Here is a 12201-nt window from a genome sequence, read left to right as displayed (position 1 = left end):
GGGACTCTTACAGAATGGAGGTTTGGAAGCTGACACTCAGAGTTATCAAAAGTGTTCTAATAGTTCAGGAGGAACAGAGTTCTGTGAGGGGCAGGAAAGAATAAGGAGGCAATGTGGGACAGTTAAAAAAAAAAAAAAAAAAAAAGTACTTGCTTCCAGTCTGAGGACCTGAATTCAAATCATACCTCTGATCCTCTTGGTGCAAATTATTCTCGGATATTGGTTTCCTATAAAATGGGTTGGGAGGTGTAGAGTTAGTGAAGTTCACATCAGAACGACCGAAGTTGGTTTTATGTGGGGTAAAGGGGGAGCCACTCTGAGGATCTAAGAATGCTAGCCCCCTTCGAATCCTCCTGAACCAAGCCTTCCCCCCCACCCCATACAAAGCAAGTACGACGAGATTATGCAGAGAGAGGCCAGTCATATAGAGCAGAGAGGGAGTCTTCTTGCCTTTATTGGACACTTGTTTCTTTCCAAATCCCAGGAAGCACTCCCCTGCCCCCTCCCAGGATCCTTCAGTCCATCCCCAGGATATTACTGTAGGACAGAAAACTTTGAGGGGAATTAAAGGGTTGGATGGCCTAGGTCTGTGTCTGTTTTCATGCGAAAATGCTTTTTTCTATGTAAGTGCTCATGCTGATGCTGATGTGCTTGAGACGGCTTTTCTATGTGCATGTTTGTGTCAGCGTGTGCCTGTGTATCTGACCATTCACAATAGGGCTTCGGGCTGGCACAGCCTTGTGTGGGACCCAGGTCTAGCTGAGGTGGCTGCAGGGCTCTTGCTTCGCCAGAGTCCGTATGACTGAAGGGCTGAGGGGGACCCCAGTACCCTGAGGAGGGCCGGCCTGCCTCCGGACTTCCGTGATACGCCTGGCACACCCGATTCTTGTGCCACAGCTGTCTGGCAGAGTCGGGCCTCATTGAAAAGTTGCTCATCAGCTCTGTGATGTCTTTCCTCTCTTCTGTATCCATCCTCCAATCATTTTGTCTGGTGTGGGTGGCCAGGCTCTGGGAGGAATTTCGAGTCACTGATTCTGTGGCCTCCGGGAGAGAGAAGAGTGCTATGGGGCCCAGCTGTCCACAGTTACAGCTGGCAGGGTGCTCCGTCGTTGGAGCCCCTAAGGCCTCAGAGATGGGGATGAGGTTGGACTCCCACAGCAGCTTGCTTCTGTCCACAACCCCTGTGGATCCCTCACCGTCAGGGGACAATACCGCATCCCAAGGGCCTTGGTCCCTCTCTGTGCTGCTCATACTGTCTCCCTCTGGGAAGCACGGCATGCTGTCTGGGATGATTTCATTCTCCAGAAGGGCATCTTCCGCCTCCGATGGGGGGCGGCCCATGATCTGTAGCAGAGGGCCTTCAATCTTGGGCAGGAATGGCTGGCTGTTCTTGGACCCTAGAAAGCGTCCAAAGCAAAAGCTCAGGATGTTCTGGATACTGATGTCCATTTCCCAGGGGCTGGGGGCCCACACTCATGAGCGGGCACAGAGATGGACCTGATCCTTCAAGGGGGAAGAGGAGAGGGGAAATTCTCTTTTTGTAGTGAAGCTCTTGGACAAAGAGGTTTGGAACTACACAAGGAGCTGCCTCAAGGGTGAAGTTTCAGGCTGAGGGGATTTGACTTTCCTGTTAGACATTAAATATCTGTGCACCTGGGGGTGAGGGAAATGGTTTCCAGTCTTCTTAGTGAATCAGGTTTCTTTAAATCTGGGTGCTGGTAGCCAGATTTGTAGGCCTGGCCTGGCCTGTGAGTTTCAGGGTCTTGCTGTCTGACTCAGCTGCCCCTGGGGCCAGGGATGGTCCTGACCCTACGTGGACTGAGCAGGTAACGTCCAGAACTCTCTTGGGCTCAACAGCTGGTGATGGTGTGTGGGGCCTGGAGGGATGGATGGATGGATGTTGAGTTCCAGGTCCTGATCACCACCGAGTGGCCACCAGATGATCACAAGGGCAGGGGGATGTCTGACAGCCTCTCCCAGGCCCTAGGCCGAGGGACTGGGACAGCTTCCCTGCAGGAGAGAGGGTGGGATTGGAGAGGACGGGGTAGCTGGTATTCTCAGGGCCCTGGGTGGCTGAAGGTGGGGATTGTCCCCACAGGAAATGAATCTTGTAGACTGGCTGGGTTTTTGCCTAGGAGGTAGGGGAGAAGGAGACCTCTATTCTTCTGCCCTATTTTAATCACTTACTATTCTAATTCTTTAACTATCTTCCAAGTAGGAATAATCTCAAAGCCCATCAGAAAATTCTCTCTCTCTCTCTCTCTCAATCTCTCTCTCTCTGTTTCTCTCTCTCTCAATCTCTCTCTCTCTCTCTCTCTCTCTCTCTCTCTCTGTTTCTGTCTCTCTCTCTGCCTTTCTTCCCTTCTCATAGAGAAAGAGTCAAGATGCTTCAGTTGACTCTCTTGAATTTCAATCAAGAAGGTTTGATTTGAATTCCAGCTCTAAAATAACTAGCTGTTTGACCTTTAACCTTTCTGAACCCCAATCTATTAATAGGCAAAAAATAAGTAGGGAATAATGCCGACACTACCTACTTTACAGGGTTGTTAGTAGGAATCCCACACTTGGATGTGTTAAAGTGCTTTTTGGGTGTGAGAATCATAATTTTTCCTGGATTTAGTATCTGGGCTTCTTGAAGGGAACATTACACATGGGCGGCCTGGACTCACCCGGAGGGGATGGGAGCGCACTCCCGAGTGTTTCCTGCCTCTTTGTCCCAGAGCCCATCTCCTCCCTCCTCAGGCCCTGTAGACCATACACCATAAGTAACACCACCCTATTCTACCCCAGAAGAATGAAAATAAGTTGAATTGGGGGAGGGGGGCTGAGTGTAGGAGAAAGAGAAGGGGGAGTTAGTCTCTAGGGGCGGCTGAAACATCCTTACCCCAAAAAAGTGAGCAGGGGACCTGGGCCGCACTCTGGGGAGTCCCCTCCCCATCCCAGCGTCCTCCCGTCAGTCTCGAGGTTTCATCATGCCCCCCGGGAATGCTGTGATTTGTCAGGGTCAGCCCCGAGTGGTGCCCCCTGCCGTGATCCATTGGCGGGGTAGCTCCTCCTCCCCAAACCCTCCCCAAATCTTTCCCAAACCCGTTTATTCACCTGCAGAGTCTGGCGCCGCCCGGGGTTCTGGTCCTTACGGGCATTGTGGGGGTCTCAATGCCGGTGTCGACGTCACAGCAGCCCCGGCCCCACCCCCGTCCCACTGTGAGCCAGGCCCAGGCCGGAGTAGAAATCCCTCTCCCGCCCCTCCCACGCCCTCACTTCTAGGGCGCCGTGACCCCCTTCTCCCGGCCGGGACGGAAGCGAGCCGGGCGCGTAGCCCCTGGAGAGGGCTCCCCACCCCCACCTCCACTGAACTCCCCGCCCCCACACCGGGGTGAAAAGACTACGGATGAAAGGCCCGGGAGCTTCCCCTCCAGGTGAGGGGAAAGCTGGACAGCGCACCGACTGCCTCAGCCCATCCCGCGGACTCAAGCTCCCAACCGCGTATGGTGATGGGATCAGCTGTAACGTGAAAAGAGGCTTTGCGCGGGGGCCACTTGGGCCGCGGGTTTCTCGTGGGACCGCCGGGTCTGGGAATTCTCTCAGCTCTAACACCAACCAGCTGTGAGACCTGAGACGAGCTAGTTCTCCTTTCCGTTTCTTGGGCTGTAAAACTGGGCCGCTAGGGGGCGCAGTGCCCAGCCCGCTGGTCCTGCACTCAGGAGGACCGGAGCTCAAACTGGACTTCAGATGCTTACTACCTGTATGACCCCAGGGCAGTTTCCTCCGCTGTAAAATGAGCTGGAGAAGCAAAGGGCAAACCACTCCAGTATCTTTGCCAAGAAAACCCCAAATGGGGCCAGAAGAGTTGAACACGACTCAACAAACATAAATGCTGACTACAGTCCGTTCCGGACCCTTTAGTTACTACTACTACTATTACTATTATTACAAGCTAATTACAAGCCTGCTATTGCACTAAACACTTGACAAAAAAAAAAAAAAAAAAAAAAAAAGAAAATGACCTGTATGTTCCCAAAAAATATAGCAGCTCTCTTCTCAGGGCAAAAAAATTAGGAACTGAGGGGATACCCATTAATTGGGGAATGGCTGAATAAATTGTGGTATGTGTTTGTGATAGAATGTTATTATTCTATAGGAAATGATGAGCAGGGTGATCTCAGAAAAAAGCAAACAAAAACCTCAAAAGACCTCCATGAACACAAGCAAAGTGAAATGTACACTGTGCATGTATACAAAGTAATGGCAGTGTTCTGGGATGACCAGCTGTAAATGACTTTGCTATTCCCAGCAGTGCAAATCATCCACGACTGCTCTGAAGGACTTATGATGAAAAATCTTATCCACGTTCAGAGAAGGAATTAGTTGTCTGAACACAGATTGACGCATTCTCTCTCTTTTCAACTTTACTATTCTTTTTTAAATCCAAATTTATTTCATTTAAAGAAACAATAAGCAAAAGGAATACAAAACAAAATGAAACAAAACAAAAGAGAACATTGTCATATGCCCAGCAGAACATCAGAAGGGAGTTAAGATAACATCAAATACCAGTTCAAGAAAGTATATATTAGTAAAAAAAAAATATATATATATATATATATATATATATTCACAACTGTCCATCTTCTCTTTATTTCCTTGTAAATTGTTCTTTTTTCTCCACTTGGTATCTATTTTACTTTATTCTTTTTTTCCCCCTTTCATCCTTCCACCCCCAAGCAAGCTACAGTTAAGATATATGATATGTAGATATATACATTAACATACATTCTACGCACAGACATTCCTATGCCTGCTGACTTTGCTTTAATTCTGCTGTTTAATTTGCCTTGCTACTACTTACCCTCCCCACCATGGATCCCTCCCTATCTTCTTCCCTCATCCTTTACTTTCCTATTCTTCCATCCCTCCTCCATTATTTCTTTATAGACTTTGGAGGGTGTCATACCCTTCATGGTATATATATAGTGTTGCCTATTTAACCCATTCCTGATGTAGGTTTTCAGAACAAGCCCTCCTGCCCCCCCCCAATGACTCTGTGCCTTTTCTTCCTCTGTATCTCATTTGTATGACATAACTACTATTTTTATCCTAACTCCACCCCAGTCTTTCTTTTGAGCTGTTGTATTGTTGATGTCAATCTCAAACATAAGCTAGAAATTTCCTATGTAAAGAAAATGAACTATTTATGTTGAGTTCCTTGAAACTGATTTTTGAAATTTACTTTTTACATGTTAAATTTTCTAGTAAGTTATCAACTTTATTTCTTTTTTTGAGGTGTTTTTTTTCCCATTGGGATGAGAAATCTATGTTTTATTTCACAACATAATTTTTATAGAAATGTTTTACATAACTTTACATGTGGTTTCTTAATTGGGGGTAAGGATAAGGGAGGGAAACGAACTCAAAAGTAAAAAAAATTGTTTTAATGTAACAGGAAAAATATTAAAAACATATAATTGTTAAAAACATATAATCTCATTCTCTCTGGCTGTCTCCAATGCCTGGAAGGCTTTCCCCCCTTTTCTCTGAGAACTGACCTCTCTGGCTTCTTTTAAGTTTTTACTAAAACTAACCTAAAAACTAACCTCCTTTAATTCCAGTGCTTTCCCTCTTTTAATTATTTCCTATCTGTCCTGTATATAGCTTGCTTTGTATACATTTGTTTGCATGTTGTCTCCCCTGTTAGATTTCAAGTTTCTTACTGTCCTCTTTGGCTTCTTTTAATATCCCCAGTCCTTAGTACAGTACCTAGCATAGAGCAAATGCCTAATGTTTATTGAATGACTCTATTGATTACTCCAACAACTCTAGGAGTTAGGTGCTATTATTATCTCCATTTTATAGTTTGAGGAAACTGATGTAAACAAGTGAAGTGACTTGTCCAAAGTCACATGGTAAATGCCTGATAGAACTCAGGTCTTTCTTAGGCACTAACACAAAAAAGAAAGTCTCTCTTCAAACACTCCACATCCTCCTGAAACTCCCCACCTTATGAGCAAATCTTCTGAGCTGAAGTCTGAACAAGATCAAAACAAAAACAAAAAACACCATCACATACAATGTCCTATAGCAGGGTATAGTGTGGAAGTAGTCTTGAGAGGTAAGTAAACAATAATGGTCTTCAAGTGGAAATTGGATAACGGCTTGTCAGGAATTTACAAAAGGGATTCTTAATAGAATGTTGCTTTCTTTGAGTCTGGAAGCCAGAAATTATTCAAAGGTTGAGGAGGATGTTAGATTTGAAAAAGTGCATCATTTTAATGGGGGGAATTTTAGCTTTGTTTCTTCTGTCCCTTCCTCCTTCCCTTACCCTTTTTTCCTCTCACTTCTTTCTCCCCCTTTCTCCCCCCCCCCCAAAAGCACAGCTGGAAGGAATGTGTGGGAGTTGAGACAGATCAATGGAAGGAAAGACACTTGTGGTCTGTGTATTCACTTAGTGGATTCTTGGAGTGCCACTTAGGATTGTTGTAATAACAGCCTACATCAGTTTCTATACCTCCTTAAGTCTACAAAAAAGCAAGTGTACTGGTCAGACGAGTGTAATATCTAAATTGTCCACCAGATGACACTAGATTCACTCAGTGCACCAATCTGTCTCAGCAAGAGCTTCCCACAACCTGGAGCTCCAGGTGGCTGAATAAATTGCTGGCCACATTCTGTATTTAGATTAAAGAATAATGAAATAATAGCTTTACAATTTATGATCTGATCATAGATGTAATACTTAGCTCTAGAGAGCTATGACCCCTTCCTGGCTTAGTCTTTTTTATCAAACCCCAACATTCAACAAACTCAGGCAATTGATATACTGTGGTCACATAGTCTATTAAGTATTGAGAAAATAAACAGAAAAGTGGTTATGTGCTCCCTACAAGGAGCCCTCTCTCCACTCAACCCTCAGGGTGACATGGTAGACAGCATAATATAAAAAATTTTGGAATCAGAGGACCTGAGTTCAAACTTTTATCTCATACCCTTCCTAAGTGTGTGATCGTAAGAAAATCACATAACATCCCTGAGATTCAGTTTCTTCTTTGTAAAAGGAAGGTATTGTCTTCGAGAGTTTCTGAGGTCCCTTTCAGCTCAAGACCTCTATTTTAGGATTATCTCAGTGTTGATCACCACAGATAAGAGATTTGGGACTGCAGCTGCTTTGGTCAAATGTAGTCTTCTCCTAGCTATACCTGCTTACACAAGATAAAGGTGCAGGTTGAAGCCCTGATTGCCAAAGGCTGCTGCCAACCACATGGAGGATAGGAAGTGATCTGATGGCCAAAGCTTTTTGCTCCCTGCACCAAGAATTGTGGGTGGGATATCTCAGGCATAAGGGAAATAAAGATCTCTGAATTCTATGCTTTCTGAAGTTACAATCCTTCCCAGTGTCTCACAATTTTGTTTATTCCTACAGGAAGGAAAATTCCCATTCCTTCTCTTGGTCCAGTATCATAAATAAATAAATATATATATATTGGAGTGATGGAGAAGATAGATAAGGATGCAGTATTAACTAAAATGATGCAGAAGTGTCAGAAGATAGTATAAAACTATAACAAATTTAACACTTTTAAGACTGTCTGCCACCTAGGGGAAGGAGTGAAGGGAGGAAAGGGAAAAATCAGAAGTGAGTGCAAGGGATAAGGTAAAAAATTACCCATGCATATGTTCTGTCAATAAAAAGTTATAATGAAAAATGAGTTAAATTTATAGAAATAAGAGCCATTCCTTAATTGATAAATATGTTCATGGGATATGAACAGGCAGCTTTCAAAGTAATCAAAATTATCTACAGACATATGAAAAAAATGCTCTCACTATTGATGAGAGAAATACAAATTAAAACAACTCTGTCTACCTGTCAGATTGGCTACTATGACAGAAAAGAAAAAGGACAAATGTTGGAGGGGATGTGGGAAAAATAAAGTTAATGTACTAAATTTGCACACTGATTCAGAGAGCACACCATTACTAGATCTGTATCTCAGAGAAAGTAGGGGGAGACTGCTAGGCTACTTACTGTAATGGGCTTGAAAGATTTTCAACACCACACCTTTGTAACCTATACCCTCTGTGTTCTTTTTTGTCCTTCCCTCAATAATTATAAATAAAGCTTATAAAAGAATACCCCAGTTAAATTTACTTTGGGTATTTGACAGCTCTTACTCTCACTGACTCGTGTGCTTATTGAAAAAAAAAAAAATCTCCCTATCCTCCTGATCCTACAAGTTGTTCACAAGTCACTTTGTGATCTTAAAGTCACTGTTAAACAGTTCAATCAGAGGTGTAAAAGCATGATAACAACAAGAAACATTAGACAACTATATCATTTGATACAGGAACTTCCCATTTCCAATCTTTCAGACTAATCTATTTTCACTCTTAGGATGTGAGAGAGATACAGCCTCAAAGTGTCAAGTTTTTTAACAAATTTCCCATCTCCCAATATACATACCCAAACTACTGGGAATAGAGAACGTTGGGGCAGCTAGATAAGGTAGTGGATAAAGCACCAGCCCTGAAGTCGGGAGGACCCAAGTTCAAATCTGGCCTCAGACACTTAACACTAACTGGCTGGATGACCCTGGGCAAGTCACTTAACCCAATTGCCTCAGCAGGGAAAAAAATTAAGAGTGTGCTATAAAGGCCTTTATTCGCTGCACAATCCTTGACTCCATAGTTCTAGTGGCTCCAGATTATAGAAGTTACATGGCATGTTGCTCTGGCTTGAGAAAGGGCGAGTCTTTGCAATACCAGCCTTGGAAAGGAGTGATTTTTTTAAGTACCTCACAGCCACTCAACAAAAATCTAATTAATCCGATAAATCAGGGAGGAGGAGAAAGCAGGCATGCTATGTAAGTGCTGGCCACCATTTTTCTTCCCTTTCTTCAAACCCCTGGTGCCATCCCTGATGTCTCATATCACATCTACACCATATGAATTTGGGTCAGGCTGATACCAAAGCCAACTGTAAAGTGTCTTGGTACTACTGGCAGTCTCTGTGGAAACGCTGTACACATGACATATCTGAAGAATTGTAAAAATGTCAGCTATGAGCTACACTTACTATTTTTGGATTATAAACCCCCTGTGGGTCAGTTCCAAGACTTTTAGTCTCTGGCATGCCACAGCGCCTAGCACAGTACAAATAAATACTTGATCAATAAAGTTGTAAAATAAAGTAACTTTACTAAAATATACCTTAGAAGCAACATGTCTAGTTGCTATATAAAATGGAAGGTATAATTATACGTTTCTTCCTTTTATGTCAGCTAATTTTAATGTGATTTAAAGCAGGCTCTAGGTCTTCTTTGGATGCCCCAAACTCCAACTTGGGGAGTTCATGCAAAATCAATCTGGGCCCCTAAATCTTTCACTTCGAACCTTCCCCTCCTGTGGTTCTTTCCTTCCCACCCTTCCCCCCTCCTCCCCATTTTATTTATTGAACAATTAGTCCTTTGTCTTAAGCTCCTGATGGGGGCTGGGGAGATACAAAGATGATCACTCACTGTCCAAGCAAGACTCATAGTCTAGTAGGGAACATACAGGCATTTAGGAATAATCAGATTGTAAGAGCCTGTGAGTCATATACAGAGGCAGTTTGAACAACGGAAGGAACGTTGCAAAAGTTTGGGGTCCCAGACCGGAGTGTTCCGAGGTGTCTGAAGAGAATTTGCAGGCTGGAACCCATCTCCTAGTCTAAGTTTTATTGCCATAGTGATAGTAAGGCCATTACAAAGCGCCCGGAATTGTAAGGGGGGTCAGCAGAGAAACAGTCGCAGCTTTTTCAGTCATAGATATGCTAGTTCTGTGGCTCGTAGTTGGGAAGGAGCACTCCTGACCAGACAACTGATGAGGGTTGGGCGATTAGAGATTGGAACTCTACATATAGAATTCAGGTGTTAATTTAGCCATTCTCTAAAAGGCAGCTTGAGGGAGAATCTATTCTTCTTAATTCTATATCCCTGACTTCCTGGACTGAAGCCAGAGAAGTTCAGTCAAGAAAGAGACAGTTTAAGGAAACTGAGGCAATAGAAAAAGAACTGTTGCACACCAGAACAGAGAAAGAGTCTAGCCAGAAGCCAAATTGAAAGTAGTTAAGGAGTATTTAAATAGTTTCAATCACTTTAATTCACCCCTGCCTGCCTGCAGTCAGGATGGGGGGGGGGGGGGAAGGAGAAATCAAAAGAAACTATTTTCACTCTCTTAACAATTAATTTGCCTGGATTCAGAATTTTGTTCCCCAGCCCAAATTACAAAGATGTCCTTTCTGAAGCTCTAGGCTGGCCAGGACCAGAACTTCGAAAGGGCATCTTTTAATTGTATGAGGGGGCAAAGGGGACATCCAATGGAGAGAAAGAGTGCACTAGGAGCTAAAAGTCCTGGAGCAAGAGAACAGTCAGGGGCTCCCACCTGCAAGGTTACTGACACGAGAAAGGCTTGAGCAGCCAGTTTAAATTCTGTCTAGGCTTTAGAAAGCAGGTAAGTATGCCCTGAGGCTTAGAAAGAAAATGGGGGGTTTTAAAATCCAGCCTAGAGAGCATGGTCAGGAAACCGAGTCCCATTTTAAAAGGTATGGGACAAGCTAGTTCTCTGAGAGCGCTGGAAGTTTTGGCTCATTTTAAGAACCAGGTAGAAGCTATGAGAGAGACGTTTCTAGAGATCTTGAGAAGAGCCCCCAAATCTCCTCACCGTACCCCGAGAAGGGGACAGGATGGGAGCATTTAAATGGCAGGTTAAGCCACATGGAGAGGTTGGAAAAGAGAGGATGGGGGAAGGGAGAGATGTTACCCAGTGCTTCTCCGGTGGCGAAGGTGAAGGCTCATGCAGTTGGGTAGAGACACATCTCCAAGTTCGCCCGATCCATTGACCGTCTCCTCGTGGCTACAGCCTGGCCACTACGGTGGAGTTCCTGAGGGCTCAAACACAGATATCTCCCCCAGAAGAGATCAAGGAGACTGCGCCCTGGGACCCGAGAGGGTGGGCCACGTGGTGGGGGAGGGGTGAAGAAGAGACACTCTCCCGAGGGTCTCTGGCGCAGGCTTTTCTGGCGAGATAAAGGGATTAGGATTTGCTTTGGCTCTAGAAGCGGCCTCTAGAGACAGAGTGAGACGAAAAGAGAAGTCGTCTCCACGGGAGACTTTGCTCGCACCCCAAACCTGGTCTGGGTGCCCTATGTTTTAGAGATAGAGTGAGACGAGGGTAGGAACACAGATATTCTTCCCGGAAGCTGCTAGAGCTGCTAAGGACGAAAATTGGTTCTGAGAGACCTGAAAAGGTGAAGGTTAGTTTTCGGGGTAAGTTTTCGGGGTCCCCGTGAGGGCCACCAACTAATGAAGGAAAGGAAAGGGGGAACCCCATTTCTCGGTGCATAGATCCCATGAGGCGCAGTGTCCCCTGTAACATGAATTTACAGGCCCGAAAACCTAGATTGATGAATAAAAGGTTTATTGTAGGAATTTGGAAGTAAAGTTCAGTTAGAAAGACGCCGCAGGTGGGCAGGGACCCCTACATGGCCGGAAGGATACCATGTGTTGGAGGGAAGGCTCCTGCAAAGAGGGCGTTCTGGCTCACCTCTTTTATACCCAAAAGATGATGGGCCGTACCCCTAAGTTCTCGGGGAGCTTTTCAGTTAGCCCAGATCAGGTGAGGGCTGGGGGAAGCTGAGCTGAGGGTGGGGGCTGGGCCCAGATATTCAAAGAATGCCTTTGACCAGGATTTGTGAATCAAAGTCAGTCATGGGTTGGGCAATTAGGAATCTTAAAGGGACCCCAACCCTCATCACTACCAGTCAGCAGAGCTGGGGAGTGCTCTTCACTAATTGTCTCCGGAGTTTGTGGTTTCCTGAGACAGAAGCTCTCTGGCTAAGGAGCGGTCCCACACTGGGCACGGGGTTTCTTGCGGCAGAATGCAAAGCTAGAAGATTTAGGGCTGCTGACTCATTGCCCCCCAGGTCAGGGGACCACAAAGTCACATTACATTATACTAATTGTGTGAAAGTCATGACTTCTTGGGTCTGTTTCCTCCTCTGTAAAACTGAGGCGTTAGATCGCCTCTCAGAGCCCTCCCAACTCCAAATACACAGTCCTGTACGAGAAACAAGGTTCCTAAAGAAGGAGGGTGGCGGGGGATGTGTTGTGTGCATAACTGCGACTCGCAGCCCCCTCCCCCCTCCAGTGGGGGGAAGGGTGAGACCTG

At 45.1% G+C, this 12201-nt stretch overlaps 1 protein-coding gene across 6 annotated transcripts; it reads right to left on the bottom strand.

Annotated features, from left to right (window-relative positions):
* Positions 1-425: 425 nt before the first annotated feature.
* LOC141557179 (uncharacterized) lies at positions 426-3602 on the bottom strand. 6 transcript variants are annotated; one of them, XR_012486726.1, is made up of 3 exons: positions 3100-3230; positions 1654-2010; positions 426-1397 (listed from the first exon to the last, which is right to left on the bottom strand). XR_012486726.1 is itself a non-coding variant. In XM_074292474.1 (2 exons), the coding sequence occupies exon 2, from the start codon at positions 1447-1449 to the stop codon at positions 565-567; it is 885 nt and encodes a 294-aa protein (XP_074148575.1). In that variant the 5' UTR covers positions 1450-2010; positions 3100-3602; the 3' UTR covers positions 426-564. The 6 variants fall into 6 exon arrangements, 5 of the variants coding, with proteins under 5 accessions (XP_074148575.1, XP_074148577.1, XP_074148574.1 ...); XM_074292474.1 differs by having other exon boundaries at positions 426-2010; positions 3100-3602; XM_074292476.1 differs by having other exon boundaries at positions 426-1877; positions 3100-3231.
* Positions 3603-12201: the final 8599 nt, after the last annotated feature.

Source organism: Sminthopsis crassicaudata, chromosome 2 (genome assembly GCF_048593235.1).
Source record: "Sminthopsis crassicaudata isolate SCR6 chromosome 2, ASM4859323v1, whole genome shotgun sequence".
Taxonomy (NCBI): Eukaryota; Metazoa; Chordata; class Mammalia; order Dasyuromorphia; family Dasyuridae; genus Sminthopsis; species Sminthopsis crassicaudata.
The sequence above is the reverse complement of the archived record's forward strand: the minus strand, read 5'-3'. Positions and strand labels throughout refer to the sequence as shown.

What these genes read in the sequence shown, in the direction of transcription:
- LOC141557179 (XM_074292473.1), bottom strand. Translation starts at nt 3,038, where the DNA reads ATGGATCACGGCAGGGGGCACCACTCGGGGCTGACCCTGACAAATCAC. An exon ending in CCCCTGCTCACTTTTTTGGG is followed by an intron (nt 1,398 to 2,884) that starts GTAAGGATGTTT and finishes GACGCTTTCTAG; the next exon opens with GGTCCAAGAACAGCCAGCCA.